Below are 16,407 nucleotides of genomic sequence, written 5' to 3'. Positions count from 1 at the left end.
TAAAAAAGCTAATAGTGCATTTCAGAATAGTACAAAGGATATAACTGTATAATAATTATTGGTGTAAATACATAACTCTAATGTTGCCGGTGGTAAAGATGGGGTTAGATTTATTTAATCCGTATTTAGTTACTAATGTCAGATGAATGTAGTGCAGGAAAAGGTAGAACATTTTATAATTTGTACCTTGGATTTGGAAGTATAACATTAGGCGCTTTCACACCGGAGTACTTTTACCCGTACTTTTCCTGTTTAGTTCCGATAGTGCCTGGAAATTTGCGTTCACACCAAAAAGAGAACTTAGTTCAGAGAACTTTTACCCCCATTTGTAGTGCCTGCTAGAGAGGTGGGACTATACTGGAGAGAAAAAGTACCAATTTCTGATTGGCTGGGCGAATTGCAAACCACGCCCCGCAAAACTCTGAAAAGTTTTTTGAAGCCGCCATTGTATTTGCTGGCATTAGCATTATTAGCATTAGCATTAGCCCCGCGCACCAACGGAAAGAGAATAACTTATGGCAACACAAAAAAAAACATGGGAGCGGTGGAGTGATGAGGAGGTGTCGGCGTTCTGGCGATTTACTCGGAAGGCTGGGAGTCCCAGCAGCTTCTACTGAAGCCAGTCCCCAACTCCGGGGACTTCCGACCGGGGACTTTGGGTGGCAGTATACGCCGTGAAGTGGTTTGCGGCCTGCCAGTAAACCAAAAGCAGAAGAAGAAGAAGTGACGTCAGTGGCTTCATTTGCGTAATCTTCCCTCAGGGAACTTATTCCGGTGTGAACGCGATCGGCTCTTTAGTTCCATGGGGGAACTAAGTGCTGGGAACTAAGTACGGCAAAGTACTTGGTGTGAAAGCGGCTATTGGAAAAATGGAAAATATGCAAGTAAAGTAGATCAAACAATCACATTTAAAAAAATAACCTTTTTACAATACTTGAGTACATCTATTGAGTTAAAGGTGGGGTAGGTAATTTTGGAGAAACCAGCTCGAGTGCGCTAGAATTTGAAAATACACAGCCGGAAAAAATCTGCCACTTCCTTAGAGAGCCCCTCCTCCAACACACACGAACGCACACATGACCAATAGAGTGGCGAAGTCCCTCCCCTTCCGGTTGAGCCCCATGGGACCTTATTTCGGAAAAGTTATGCATTGAAGTCAATGGAGAGAGAAAAATTATCTTTCGATCCCGTTTGAATTGTGCCACGAATTACACATATGATGTTTGTCAATTTAAAAGATAATTTTGCAAGTCAAAAAAAAAAAAATGTGTCGTAAAACTGTGAAGTAACACATTTGTTTGTGTGAAACGCTCAATGAACTACATCTCTGGTCAACAACACACGTCATCAAGATGGCCGTCACTACTGTCTTGTCAACAATACGATTGACTTCCCTCACTATCACCACAATGAAACACGTCCTGAAGAATGTCATGCAAAGCTGCCTGCCTGCCTTCCTTTGATTCTCTCTGAACTGCCTGGTCGTTTTAATGTTTAATGTCAACCATTTGTGCAGATAGCATGAAGTAGAGAAGATCGCCGATGCTAACGTTAGCGTTAGCATTTCTCCCCCGGGCTTAAATGGTGTATTATAGAATGATCACACCGGTGACAGTACTATTCAAAGGGTTCACGAAATATGACTACTACTCTTACTGTTTAACATTTTGGGTTACTTAATGTTACTTCATGTTAAGGCTAATAAAAATGACAAGGCTGTAATGCTAACTAACGTGCTAGCTACTAGCTAGGTAGCTAACTTGATCAAGCCACTCCTGGTCCTTTCATCAGACGGGAAGCAAAAGAACGAGCAAGACCCATTGCTGGTATAATAACAACCTGGTACTAAGCACACAGGCATCTTGTTAAAGTTATCTTATCTTAGCCAGCGCCATATAGATAGATTATATCTATATTGCGCTGATCTTAGGTATCTGAATGGTGGAGGTAAACAATTGTGACATCACTTACGCGACTCTGGGATTTGTAGTCTTTCTAGTTACGTATTTTTCATAGTCTTATATTTCAACAGTTTTACGACAAACTGTGACTTTTTTGACATGGAAATTATTTTTTAAGATTGACAAACATCATATGTGTAATTCATGGCACAATTCAAACGGGATCGAAAGAATAGTTTTCTCTCCCCATTGACTTCAATGCATAATTTTTCCGAAATAAGGTCCCATTACCCGGAAGTAAGTGGGCGTGACTTCGCCACTCTATGAGGGCACGAGATAAATGTGTGCACAGATGGAAGACTGACAGGCAGGTAGGCCATCCAGTTATTTTAGCCGGGCCGGCTAAAATGATTGGTCGTGCTTTTTACAGTACTACGGCTTCCACAGATGAATTCTTTTAATGGATTTTTTGTCAAAGCACTTAAGATATTCATTGCTATCGGGATGTTAAGAGTATGGAATAGAATAAAAAGTGTATCTCGAGCCGGTTTCTCAAATTTACCTACCCCACCTTTAAATTGCACAAATAATGATTAGTGATATATTTTACTCTTGAAATACCCATAGCAATAACAGTACAAACATATTTGCTTTAAAATTAACTTAAAGTACAAAAGCTAATAGTGCATTTCAGTATAGTACAAATTATATTACTGGATAATAATGATTGTATACATAACTCTAATGTTGCAGGTGGTAAAGATGGGGTTCAATTGACTTAATCCGTATTTACTATGTAAGTCGCTGCACATTATCCCGCTTATTACAAGGCCACATCCTCAACAAAGTAACGACATGACTCCCAATATTAATTGAAATGCTTTTATTGATTTAGAAAATGTTTTTATTGATTTAAAAAATAGTATTATTGATTTAAAAAATAGTTATTGATTTAAAATGACATACATCCGCTAATAAAAATAGTCCGTTGTTACCGTTTGAACTACGTAGCAACGCCAAACGTTTTTGCGGACCTTTTTGATTACAGATTTGAAAACATCGTTGCTTGCTTTAAAAGTAGCACAATTCATTATGTCAAACCTTGGAAAGTATCTAGATATCCCTGCCCTAATGCCAAAGCAACTGGCAACTGAATATGTTTTGGTTTGATGTCTATGGCTGGACCGTTGCGTAAAAAGGACCGCAGCTCCGTGTTGAGGGTTTCTGCACCGTTACTTCTCCGCTGTTTTCTTGTCCCTCTTGTCTTACTTCTCCGATGTTTTCTTGTCCCCGTTGTCTTTTTCTTTTCTTCGCTGGGGACTCATCAGCCACTAACCATTCATCCAAATTACTGTGCTCTCCAAATATATAAAATGAATATTCAAATCCTCCATGTTGCTCTCAGACGGTAGACAACGGAAAACTAAAGACAAGCAAACAGTTTGAAAAGCAAACTGTATACAGTTAAACCGACCGGACTTCTTTCTGCAGATGTGAGCGTCCTTAACAACGGTCAATAAATCCTTGACAGCGGTCTGTACTACTGGATTAACAACGTGTCACGTGTTCTGAATTGACCAATCAGAATCGAGTATTCAACTAAGCCATGTAATAATGTCAGATACATGTAGTAAAAGGTACAACATTTTATAATTTGTACCTTGGAAGTGGAAGTATAACATTGTATTAAATGGATATACGGAGATTAAGTAGATGTACCTCAAATGTGTACTTTCTTGTGCAATACAACAATATATTTAGTTAAATTGCTCCAACAATGTTTGGTGATATCTTTCTTACTTTATTATGCATCAAATTCCCCTTTTTTCCCATTTTATTCACTATTTATACTGACATTCACCAGACTGCACTTATTTGATGTGCTCCATTTACAGAATATATAATACATATATTAATACGTATATATATATATACGTATTAATATATGTGCTTTGAAGGTTGAGTAACTTTATGTTATAAAAATGATTTGTCTCTTCAATCGGTTTGATAATCATTTCCTCTTGACTGTATAATAAATATTTCATTTAGCTCTGCCAGATCCGATGACCTTTAAAATGATGGAGTGACTTGATGGACATTTTGTGATCCCATCCATTTGAAATGAACCCTTTTATATACATAATGCAGTGGGGAATGATTGAAATGGAGCGACCCGTTACCTCTTTCTTCTTCTCTCTTTGCTTTCTCACTCTCCTCCTTCTCTCGACCCTCCTCCGGATCCTCCTTGCTCTGTTTGGGAATGTTGACCTTCTGCTTGCTCTCCACCACCGCTACAGACAGCAGCTCAAACACATTGTTCAGATGGGTGTAGATCTAATGAGAGGAAGGATTTGTGTTTCTTAGTTTGTCAGCTATAGAGTGGTGCAGGAACGAGTCCTAAAACCCAGAAGTGAGTTAGCATTTGACCACTACCGGTTCCCTCGTCTCAGAGCCAATGGGATCTCTCCATAGGATTTTGGAAAACAGCTGGAAATAAGGTCTGTGGTTGACTCACATTTAAGAGACAGATCACGTTTTGTTCTACGACATTAAATCCATCAGCAGTGACCCCACTGGTGAGTTTTGAAGAGTTGACGTGTCTGAAAAACGATGGTTGTTACCAAGTGGCTGAATAGGACTACAGAAGTTGTGGAGGTCGTTGTACGTCATTACGCCGAACAGATAAACACTCCGCTAAGTTTGTTTGCCCTGTTCTGCTTGAAAGCAAGTTCCTGCCTCCTGCAAACTGTTCAAACAAACGCTTCAACTTGTACTGTTTAGAATCTGTATTTCTGAATATGGATCTTAAGTTGGCGTGACGTCGAAGTTGTGCGACCCTGCTGTACTCGGCTGTAGTTCCTTTATAGCATAACGTTAGCATTTTGCTTTTGGCGATTAGATTTATGATTTGAAAATTATAAAAGTAGGGTAGACATGTGGATATTATCCGGCTGAACAAAACGTGCATTTATCAAACAGGTTCCAAAGATCTTATTTTTTACAATATTCCAAAATCCTATGGAGAAATCCCATTGCTTTTTTGTCGAGGGAACCCATGCGCAGCTTACTTCGGGTCGGCCTGTAAAAATACGTCATCCCTGCACCACTCTATTGAAATCCCATGAGCAATTTATGATAAACAAATCCGGACTCACGTTATCCCAGGTGAACTCCAGCATGGGTCTGATCAGAGTGAACTCCTCGTTGACCTTCTTGCCCTGCAGGTCGGAGAAGACCTCTTTGAGGCCGTCTCCGATGCGGTACATGGTCATGTCGCGGCGGAAGATCACGCTGAAGGGGAACATGTCGAAAAAGAGGCCTCGCTTCATCGGCAGCTTCTCGTAGCCCGGCGCCGTCTTCTGCTGCGGCGTGCGGTGTTTGAAGGCTGCGTTGTCGAAGTTCATCTTGTAGACCTGCACGGATGAGCAGTGAGAAGTTTAAATTACAAGTCACTTACTTAACATGTATTCTTAATGGTTTGAACAACAAAAATACAGTTTGGGATACAAAAAAAGAATATTATTTTGATGAAAATAGGATTATTGGCAGTTGCATTAAACTGCAAACTTTTAGCTAAATGTATATTTTGTCTTTTTTTTTCAAAACTGGTTTCAGGTTGCAACTGGAGGCATTTTTATGGTCAATCTTAATGGTTTGAACAACAAAAAATACAGTTTGGGATACAAAAAACGAATAATATTTTTAATTAAAATAGGATTATTGGCAGTTGCATTAAACTGCAAACGTTTAGCTTAAAGTGGACCTATCATGCTATATTTGAATAATATAGTATAGAGACCATACCTATATAAGGCATATTTATACTTTTTTTTTTTCAAAATACCAAACAGATCATGCATTTTAGCCATGCCTCATTTTGCTCAATTTGACCATTTTTAGCTCTGTTTTTGCAAGGGCTGATTCTGTGAGAACAGCACCATCTACTGGCCTGGCATATGTACTACAGCGTCTCCAGCGCTTTCGAACGGCAATGGCCGTGGCTGTCTCCTCCTGATTGGTGGAGTTGGCCCAATAGCCGTAGCGCCACCATCCTGACGTCAGGACAGTGTTCAAATCTGGATCAGTTTTTATCAGATCCGTTGCAGCCCCTTTTTTAGAGATTTGGGTATGGAGGAAAATAGAGAGGGTTGTGTTTTCTGACACTTGGTGAGTTCCCTGGAACACCGGGGACACACATTCATGTATAAAAGACGTACAAAAGTGCATTTTGCATGATAGGTCCCCTTTAATTTATATTTTGTCTTTTTTCTAAAAACTTGTTTCAAGTTGTACCTGGAGGCTTTGACTTTATGGTAAATAAATAACTAATAGACTATTAGCAAGGAAAACCTCTGTCCTGTCATGTCTCTCTGACAAAGAGCTTCAGAACATTTGCGTCAAAACTTAATATAAAAAACTGATGAGTTATAACTTTTACTCATGCAGTGTTTGAAGGCTGCGTTGTCGAAGTTCATCTTATAAACCTGGACGGATGAGCAGTGAGACATTTAATCAATGTTTGAATTAGAAGTTGAATACTGAACATGTATTTGTGGTGGTTTCAACAAAAAAATACAGTTGAAAATGCGACAAAATTATATTATTTTAAGATAAAATGTACTTTATTAATCCTAATTTGGGAAATGTTTGCGTTGCAGCAGCATAAAAACAAGGCATTGCACATAAATAGAAATTCAAATATTTTTGATTGAAATAATATTATTTTCAGTTGCATTAAACTGCACATTTTTAGCTTAATTTATATTTTAGTTTCAAAACTGGTTTCAAGTTGCACCTGGAGGCTTTGACTTTATGATAAATAATTAACTAATAGACTATTAGCAAGGAAAACCTCTGGCCTGTCAGGTCTCTCTGGCAAAGAGCTTCAGAGAGTTTGCAGAACTGAATTAAAACGTATTTTATTCATGCTATGACTTAGGAAGTCTTCAGTTAAAAACATCATGTGAAATATCGCCATCAGTCTAAATGTTACAAATAGCTTATTTCTGATTTATAAATAATTATGAAATGGTTATCAACATGAATTAAGTTATCGGTTACATCTTATAACCTTTGTTTTATTAAAAAGATACCTCATATACAATTAAAATGCCTGTAAATGGGACCTTATGAGTTACTTATGAATACAAATGTGACCTTCGGTTTGGGAAGCGCCCGTTTATTATTTCAGAAATCCTAACAGTGATTTATTTCTGCTTACAGGAAACAGCAGGGGTGACATTAATGTTATTCTAGACAGTATTTAAAAACAAAAAATACAGTTTGAGCTAATTTTGTTGCAGTGGATCAAGTAAAATCATTGATTTTCTGGATGACTTTTTACACATTGACTTATTGAGAGATTAAAAAAGCTGTTCTTATTTTATGTTTGTTAGTCTCAATCCTCTCCTCTATGCATTTGCGATAATTTTTTTTTCTACGGCCAACACCACAGGCTTGAACTTAATAATAATAATAATAATAATAATAATACTTTTGATTTATAGCGCTTTTCCTGGTGCTCAAAGCGCTTGCATGTTAATATTGATGATAGCTGAAGCCAGATAGTAAGACAACAGGAACACGTGCTTGCACATTTGACATTTGTTCTCCTGTCAATTATTTTCCCAGCCCAATAAACACTCATCTCCATCCAATAAACACTTGCTGTCTGAGTGTAAACAAGCTTTCTGCCTAGCGTCCCGTTGAAGTTGATTGAGATATTTCCATGCTGATGACCTCATACTTGACCTCAGTACGTACCACATATGTCATTTTCTCCGTCTCCTCTTTAGACAGGATTTCCACTTCGATGTCTGTGCTGTAGAATTGCCGTCCCACTTGAGACAGCTGTCCTGCAGGAGACAATCAAACACACGTCGGTCATAGATGAGTGGAGTGGAGGTCAACTTGTAGGACATTCAGGCTTATGCAAGCTTCATCCCAATAACACTTGAGAGTAATCGAAAGGCCCTGTTATGTGTTTTTGTATCCGTGGCCTGAATGGATTGACCTTGCCTGGTAACATTGGGACAGATCATTTATTTTACTTTCTAACACAGTACAGTATACCATAATCTATGAACAAAAAGCATAAATACTGGTCTGTGTCTAATCCTATTCACACTGTTCATATTTTATATATATATATTTTTGGTTGTTTTGTACAAAGATTATTTGTTTAAAGGTCATCTATCATGCTATTGTTAGGCATATATTATGGGTCTCAGATATATAAAAATATATAAAAACCTGTCTATGATGTGTTTTGCTCAAAATACAGTGTGTGTGTGTGTGTGTGTGTGTGTGTGTGTGTGTGTGTGTGTGTGTGTGTGTGTGTGTGTGTGTGTGTGTGTGTGTGTGTGTGTGTGTGTGTGTGTGTGTGTGTGTGTGTGTGTGTGTGTGTGTGTGTGTGTGTGTGTGTGTGTGTGTGTGTGTGTGTGTGTGTGTGTGATAAAGTTATATCTAATATAATATAATTGGGCTCATCACTTTCAGTTTTAAAGGTCAAACTGTTAGCTATATAAACCTATTAACTGTTGTGTCATTGGTTCTCTTGGTCCAATACTGTTTGATAACTTTAATTAAAACAAATAGGATCATCTCATAAGGCTATTTCAAAGAGTACACTCCAGTGCTCTCAATGTCTTTTCTAACCTTCTCACTGGTTTCAGTTCAGTTCTCTTCATTATGAAAATTAATGTGCATAGACTTAACATATTGTCCACACACAGTGAACTTAATGTTGCTTTAATGTCATCGAGGTTATCTATCTGTAGTATCACAGCTGAAAGTGAAGGTTGGCTTCTCCACAATGCCTTTCAACTAAAAAGAAGACATGGTGTACACTGTTTTGACTTTTGTACTAAAATGGATATATTCCTTTTGGCACCCACGGTAAGATATTGTGTTAAATACCTAAAATACCACGTTTTGTTTTTCAAAGTATAGGCCGTTTTTAAATATGCAAAAAAAGGGCATTAAATAATTTATAATGTGTCTGTTTCCTGCGTTAACTATCTTATTCATTGGACAAACCAAATAACACTTTGGAGTAATTGTCAGTAGTCTTTTTTTTAATACTTAAGCACATTTAGGTTAATGGGATTCGAGCATATCCCAGCATGCAATGGGTAGAAACCTACATAAACACAATGTGAAGATTTAGGCTGCGATTGATTAGTCAATTTTCCTTAGAAAGGTTGCCAACTGAGTCAAACGACCTACAGTACGTGGCTGCTTTAATAAGAGCATTACGATATTATAGCAGTTGGATTTTCATTGGCAGTTGTCTTTTTCTACATTGTTCCTGAATCCCATGAAGTGTTTCCCGGAGGTTAAGGAAGAGTGCTTATGGAAAGATAGGACCTTCACTTGTTTAAACCCTAGCCCTAGGTTTTGGTGATTAGTCTTTTTAGTGAAATTACCTTAGAGTACTTAAGTGGCGCCGAGGTTACTGTTGAATTCTCTAGATCAGCGGTTTTCAAAGTGTGAGGCGCGCCTCCCCTGGGGGGCGCCAGAGAGCTTCAGGGGAGGCGCAGCGTGAGAAAAAAATAAAGAGAAACAGTGAAATCTAGCTCGTTAACTTCAGCTAACTTTATGCGAGCGGCAACATGGATCGATTTTTAGTGAAGTTACCTAAAGTGAGAGAGGAGACAGCGTCTGGCCACCCCAGTTGGCAGCTTTGTTTTGAAATAAAAGTTGTGGCTCATCGGACATTTATCAGAGAAAATCCCTGATGTCCGAGTGCAAGTGAATGCAGCACAAGACGCGAGCCTTGTAACCCTGGCGCGAGCGAGGAAATGTGATTGGCGGCGATTTCAATTAAACGGGCGGCAGAAAACGAGAAACATTCGGACCCAAGTACACGGAAGGAATAAGGTATTTGCGGTCTACAATGACAGAGAAGAGACTGTCAAGTTTGGCTGTACTCAGCATTGAATCAAAACGCACTAAAGCTTTGGATGTTAATACGTTTGTGAGGCGTTTTGCTGAACAAGATGGTAATCGCCGCATTCAGCTGTAATAGGCATGCCAACTTGATGCTCTGCTCACGGATGACTCGAGCATAAAAAACTGTTAAGATGATGACCTTACGTGTGTACATATATTTTTTTCTTTGTGGGGGTCTGCCCTGAGAAAGTCAAATAAGATGGTGTGTAAAACTACACTGCCCAGACAAAAATAAGTAACCACTTTGATTTAACTAGGCCAGTAGGTAAGGGCATTCCACTGGATAATAATACCCCTGCATTATAGCAACAACAATAATATGGTGCGGCTGTTCTTATGTTCTCTGAGGGGAGGCTCACCTTCCCACACTTTGAAAACCCCTGCTCTAGATGATAGGAGAGGAGCTTTCATTCTTCTTTTATTATCTCCCTTAGCTTAGGTTACACCGGACCATTCTTCATGAAAGGAAAGGAACATTTGCCCATTTATATCCACCTGTGTTAGTGCAGTCAGATTCTCTTAGCACCGCAGTCGTCTTTGACTAAATCCTACTGAATTACAATAATAATAATTAAATGTAAGGCACCTTCCATGACACCCAAGGACACCGTACAATTTGTTAAATATTCTAAAGGCAACAGAACATGATAAAAACACAAACATACCATCATGGAGAAGACAATTCAAGTGGACACTGATGATAGGGACAGGTTATTCAGGGGAGACAGAGGATAGGGAGCAGTGAGTAGGCTGATTTTTTTTGTTGGGATTTGAAGAAGGTGATTGTGTCAGACTGTCGGATGTGTGGTGTAATTATCCTTCACATGTTCCCTTAACTCCAGGACGTTTGTCTTCTGGGTCATGGTATAGTGTTTAGGAGGTTGTTCATATTCTCAAAAGGAACTTCAATTTTTCCTTTATGCTCTCCTTAAACATAGGATACACTTGACTATCCTTTACAAAAGGAAAGGAACAACTATCGGCATGTCGTAATTAAATGGCCGGGTGTACAGTAAGTGCAACACACTTGTTTTCCTAAACCCTGAACATTTATCCTCCACATCTTCCCTTAACATGTGGACGTTTCCTTTCCTCAGAGTCGGGAAAGTACAGGTATTTGTGTTCAAAATGTAAGAAGTAAAAGTAAAAAGTCGTCAGAAAAACAAGTAGTGGAGTAAAGTACTGATACCAGAAACATGTACTTAAAGGAAACCTATCATGCTATATTTAAATTATATATTGTAGGGCCATACCTATATAAGCTATATTTATACGTTTCTGTTTTCAAAATACCAAACAGATCATGCATTTTAGCCATGCCTCATTTCGCTCTATGTGCTGTTTGCTGTCTACGGGTCTGATTCTGCTGACCACGCCCCCCTGCAGGAGAGGTGAGCCGTGCTCTGATCAGCTGCTGGGCTGTCAGAAGAGGGGGAGAAAAAGAGATCTCCATCCTCCGTGTTTTATTATATAGAGTCGTTATTCATTTGTTTTAAAGCTCAATAAATAACAAAGAAGACCTTTGACCGGCACTTTTCTAATTTTGTCCGGAAGATTTAAACTTTAACGGACATCTTGACCGGCGAAACAAACTGAAACTGAAACTCTGCCGCACGGTCCCCTCGTTCCTTGGAAGAGGCGGAGAGGTGGGTGTTTGTCATCTGCTGGTGGACTAACCGGAGAGAATTACAGTGCTTGCCTCGACGGGGAGGGATTGCATTGAATTAAAGCAGCGGGAGCAAACGCTTGCCTCGGGGAGGGAGAAAGAAAGCCACAGTGGAGAATAAACAGAAGGGTAACCATGTTAACCAAGTCTTCTTCGCTGCTTTTGTGGCAGACTACAGCGCCACTTACAGGCCTGGCATATGTACTACAGCGTCTCCAGCACTTTCGAACGGCAATGGCCGTGGATGTCTCCTCCTGATTGGTGGAGTTGGCCCAATAGCCGTAGCGCCACTGTCCTGACGTCAGGACAGTGTTCAAATCTGGATCAGTTTTTATCAGATCCGTTGCAGCCCCTTTTTTAGAGATTTGGGTATGGAGGAAAATAGAGAGGGTTGTGTTTTCTGACACTTGGTGAGTTCCCTGGAACACCGGGGACACATATTCATGTATAAAAGACGTACAAAAGTGCATTTTGCATGATAGGTCCCCTTTAAGTACAGTAACGAAGTATTTGTACTCCACTACTTATTTTTCGGACAACTTTTTACTTTGACTTCTTACATTTTGAACCCAAATACCTGTACTTTCTACTTCTTACATGTTGAACCCAAATACCTGTACTTTCTACTTCTCACATTTTCCAAACAGGCTGGTTCCTTTAGTTTGAATGTGTGTTTGGTGGCGTGATCATTATTATTTAGAGTCATTGCGTGCCTATTGATTTGAACACGATCCGTGTATCCATCATTTCCTGGTCTTCTCTAAAGAAGAGGGACCAATGAAAACGTTGTCATGTTGCCGTTGTTCAGCATGGAAACATTCATTAGCTAACAATGACATTATTGTTCTATTCATATAAAGGGAGGTCAGGTACTCTTTAAAACAGCTGCTAGTTATGGGTACTTTTTACTGAAGTACATTTCAAAGCCCATACTTCTTGAGTAAAGAAGTTTAGTCAGTACTTCTACTTTTACCAGAGTATTTTTAAACACGAGTATCTGTACTTCTACTTGAGTAAAGGTGTGTACTTTTGCCATCTCTGCCTTTCCTTAACATGTGGACGTTTTTCTTTTATCGAGAAAGAGAGGTTGTGAAAACACATAGGCCTTGATTTGTTTGACTTCTATCCAGAACTCTTTGCTCTGCCCTTGTTCTTTGGGTTGGGGGTCAAACACTCGGACACTCAAATCCAGCACCAGACACTTCTTCTTTTTTTCACGCTGCTATGGACAGTCTTGCACTAATGTACATTCTCAAAGATATTGAAGTGACTGTTATTTTTGTATATATTGATTGTTGTTGTGTAATTGGGTCTTAATGTATAAATGTGTCTTTGATTGTGTATATATAGGTATATACATATTTGGATTTTGGATTGTGGGAAACGGTTTTTCGATCTCTCTGTCTGTACACACAAACTGAAAGATTGACAATAAAGTTGACTTCGACTTGACTTTGACAAACCCAGTTTCCTGTCCTTCTGGTAAACAGTTGTAAGCCGTGGGTGTTTCTCAATCGCGAGTACGCTTGCTTGGTAGAACATGTCTGCCGAGCATCTTGCTTCAGAAGCGAGGCAAGAATACTTCCTGGCATTCGGAAAACAAAGAGTGGAACAGGCTAGCAAGTGTGCAGGTGTGCGTCATATGAGAGGCCCCGCCTTACATCTTCCGTCACAGATTTGGGGAAATTGGTCCGTGCGCAAAGCATTGTGGGGATTTTAAGACCGCGGAGTCTACTCATGTGCAGCCTCGATATTTCTCCAAACGGAGTACGCCGGGCTCGGTAGATTTCCTAGTATGCTGGAGATTGGAACAGTACTTCGGCGGCACTCGATGACGTAGTATGCTTGAAATAGTGGCTCTGAAGCAGCTTTACTCGCGATTGAGAAACACCCCGTAGCTCTGGGCCTCGTTACCTTTGACGAACTGGGTGAAACCTTTGCGGGTGCTGCGGTAGTGCAGCGTGAGGCTCGTCTCGCACTCCTCCTCCACGCAGAAGCTGGGCGGCTGCACTTTGGGGAAGGAGAAGCGAAAGTACTCGTGCAGGTTGTCCAGCTCGTTGATGAAGTCGCGCACATTTCGCCCCAAGACCTAAAAAAGATGGATGATGATATTTAAATTGTAAACTATGCGGTTTGTTTATTGTGAATTATGTTCCTTGTTAAAGTAGTTTTTCATGTTGTCAGAATACTGGGTATCGAGGATCTATTTTAATGTCTTTCTGGTTCTAAGTAGTCATTGGTTTTGTTTCTACACCCCCCAATGATCGCCTTTTACCCGAACAAACGATACAGTAATGTTTTAACACACAATGTACACAATATCTGTTTTCTTTTTTTGTTACTGCCGAGTTTTATTCCATTTTATTCCATTCTATTTCTATGTAAATACTGCTATATTTGACTATATATATATTTTTTTTATGTTATTATAGTTTTCTTAAAATAGTTCTATCTGTGTTTTTTAATTTTTGTTTTACTTCTATGTATGCACCACGAAACCAAGTCAAATTCCTCGTACGTGTGAACCTACCTGGTGATAAATCTGATTCAATACATTTCCTCTGGATTTTCTATCATTGATTTATTTTTTAATGAATGAACGAGACCTTCGTTGCCCATTACAAACATTCAATTGCAAGTAGTGCTTTTTGTACAGCTCAACACATCTAAACGGTTCTTGTCAAGGTCCAAGCTTCATGATGTGGCTGCTCGCAAATGACTTATCCATTGATTCAGAAATATTAAACATAACTGTATTCCATGAGGCCAGATATCACTCTTTCATTTAGTGACTAATGCATCATCAGTCAGTGATGTAGTGTAGACATGAGGACATGCACTTAATGCTGCTGTTAGCTAAAGATAATCTGAAGGGAGGGTTCACTACATCACCTTTAGGATCCGCTCGTATCCGTAGTTTCCGATCCTCTTGACCATATAGACCCCGAAGGCATACATCAGCTCGTCGTGGGTCTTTCCCAGAACCTCACCTGCCGCCTTGGCCAGCCGCAGGATCAGGTTGTCACTGCGTAGTCGAGGAAAAGCTATTAATACATGTATGCTAAAGTAGATGCTAATGCTACGAGATTTTAAAATCAGCTTTCTGGTAGAGCTCTGACCCAAAAGTAAGCAACGTTTCCTCAAACAAAGACAAGTGCAGGAGTGAGCACAGTCAACATGAGAGTACAAATAGTCAAAGTAATACAACATTTATTAATGAATACTTGCTTTATTACTGTGCTAAACTGCATGACACTACAGCTGTTTCTGACATGGTGTCTAACATGTTGAAGGGTATCGTCATAGCAGGCAAGGGTAGTTTTCTTTTATAGCACATTAAGACAAGGCAATTAAAAGTGCATTAAGATAACATTGAAATAAATGGGAAGACAGTCATTAAAAAGCGAAGAAAATACAATTAAAACAAAGTTAAATAGAATATGACCGATGTAAATACGAGTAGAAAGGTTACTCTCTACTCTCTATTGTCCTTGACTTCCAGCTACTGTATGTGAGTAGTGTGTAATGTTTGACAGTTGATCTTTAAAAAATGTAATACAAATATGTCAGAGAGAAAGATAACTCTCAGAATTTGAAGATATGAAGAGTTTTTTGATTTGATAAAAGGCAGCAGCTTATATTTCATCACAACAATTGTTAGCATTTCAGCTGCACATAAGCTTAGGCCCCTAAATACAGCATATCTAACCAAAGAATAAATGTCATTATTGTGACTGGCAGCCTAGTTTTAGCATTTATTCAGGTCTTAAAATGCTGCACTTGAATTGTGCAAAAGTCAGGTTGCTGTGGTATTATATAAGACTCGCTTGTGAATATTTGGCCTCAAAATCCACAGTTTTTGCTATTCAAGCACTTAAAACCTCAATTCAAGCACCACAGTGTGACGGGGAAACATGATTTACGTACTTGTACATCTGATGTCGGACGAACTTGAGGTGGGGTATCTCTGCTCGGTTCTCGATGAGCCTCCAAACGTCCTCTCCGTAGGATTCATTAATGTAATCGTTGACGGCTTCCAGGTACAGGCCGTACATCTTCAGAGGGTTGGAAACCTCCATATCGATGCCTTGGTTAACTGCTCAGCTGGGGAAGAAATTACACATCCCGAATACTGGCTGGACTCATCTTTGTTAGGGTCAGCAATTTTAAATATCACAGCTAAAAAAATAATCTATTAGAATCCAGTTTTCCTCAAGAGGACAGACCTTTGGCACCGTCTTCTTAGGAGATTAGAGGAAGACATTTTGCTTGGCGTCTTTCCAAAGAAAGTAAAACTCTTTCTATCCAGCAGCATACGGAAGTAAAGATGGAAATATGCTGTATACCTGTGTGACACTTCAGGTCACCTTCTCAGACACCAGTAACATGTAAAAAGAGAGCAAGATAATACAAACAAAAGGGAAGTAAATGAGCTGTGACTGTGCTGTGTCTGATGCAGCTGCTTTCTATAAAATGTCACCAACGTGGCAAACACAAACCACTCAACAAACAAAAAAAGGGAAATCCAGAAGCCTTTGATGCTCAGGTTCAAGTTCTTTATTTGTACCCGTAGGTAGATTTAGTTTGCAGATGAAAAGACAAGGGATCCATCCTGACACACTCTACAAACAAACATATCTAATAAAAGTACGACCTGCTCCGTCAAATCTCAAAATATTAAAAAACATCTAAAAAGAAAAACACTAGTACAAACATGGACATTCAAAATTCATAATTAAATAGATAAATAGGCATCTGTGTGACGCTCCTATGCTGTGTTAATTTGTGCAATAGCTGCTGAGATAAAACTGTTTCTATACCGCTTCGTTCAACTAACCTCCGGTTCAAAGGAAGAAGCTTAAATCCTGAGTCCATCCTATCATTTAA

At 39.3% G+C, this 16,407-nt stretch overlaps 1 protein-coding gene across 2 annotated transcripts in view; it reads right to left on the bottom strand.

The window, feature by feature from the left end:
• Positions 1–16,407, bottom strand: part of LOC117494909 (soluble guanylate cyclase 88E-like) — a 37,717-nt gene that overhangs the window by 21,184 nt on the left and 126 nt on the right. The window contains exons 1-7 of one of the 2 annotated variants that reach the window (XM_034145912.1): positions 15,747–16,180; positions 15,448–15,624; positions 14,413–14,545; positions 13,435–13,609; positions 7,665–7,756; positions 5,057–5,314; positions 4,082–4,235 (exon numbers count right to left, since the gene is read on the bottom strand). In XM_034145912.1, the coding sequence (XP_034001803.1) occupies positions 4,082–4,235; positions 5,057–5,314; positions 7,665–7,756; positions 13,435–13,609; positions 14,413–14,545; positions 15,448–15,599 (964 nt within the window). In that variant the 5' untranslated portion in view covers positions 15,600–15,624; positions 15,747–16,180. Of the gene's footprint in view, positions 1–4,081; positions 4,236–5,056; positions 5,315–7,664; positions 7,757–13,434; positions 13,610–14,412; positions 14,546–15,447; positions 15,625–15,746; positions 16,181–16,407 lie in introns of those variants that run through there. The other variant, XM_034145911.1, reaches the window with a different exon arrangement.

The sequence above is a fragment of the Trematomus bernacchii genome, unplaced genomic scaffold (assembly GCF_902827165.1).
Source record: "Trematomus bernacchii unplaced genomic scaffold, fTreBer1.1, whole genome shotgun sequence".
Lineage (NCBI taxonomy): Eukaryota > Metazoa > Chordata > Actinopteri > Perciformes > Nototheniidae > Trematomus > Trematomus bernacchii.
The sequence above is the reverse complement of the archived record's forward strand: the minus strand, read 5'-3'. Positions and strand labels throughout refer to the sequence as shown.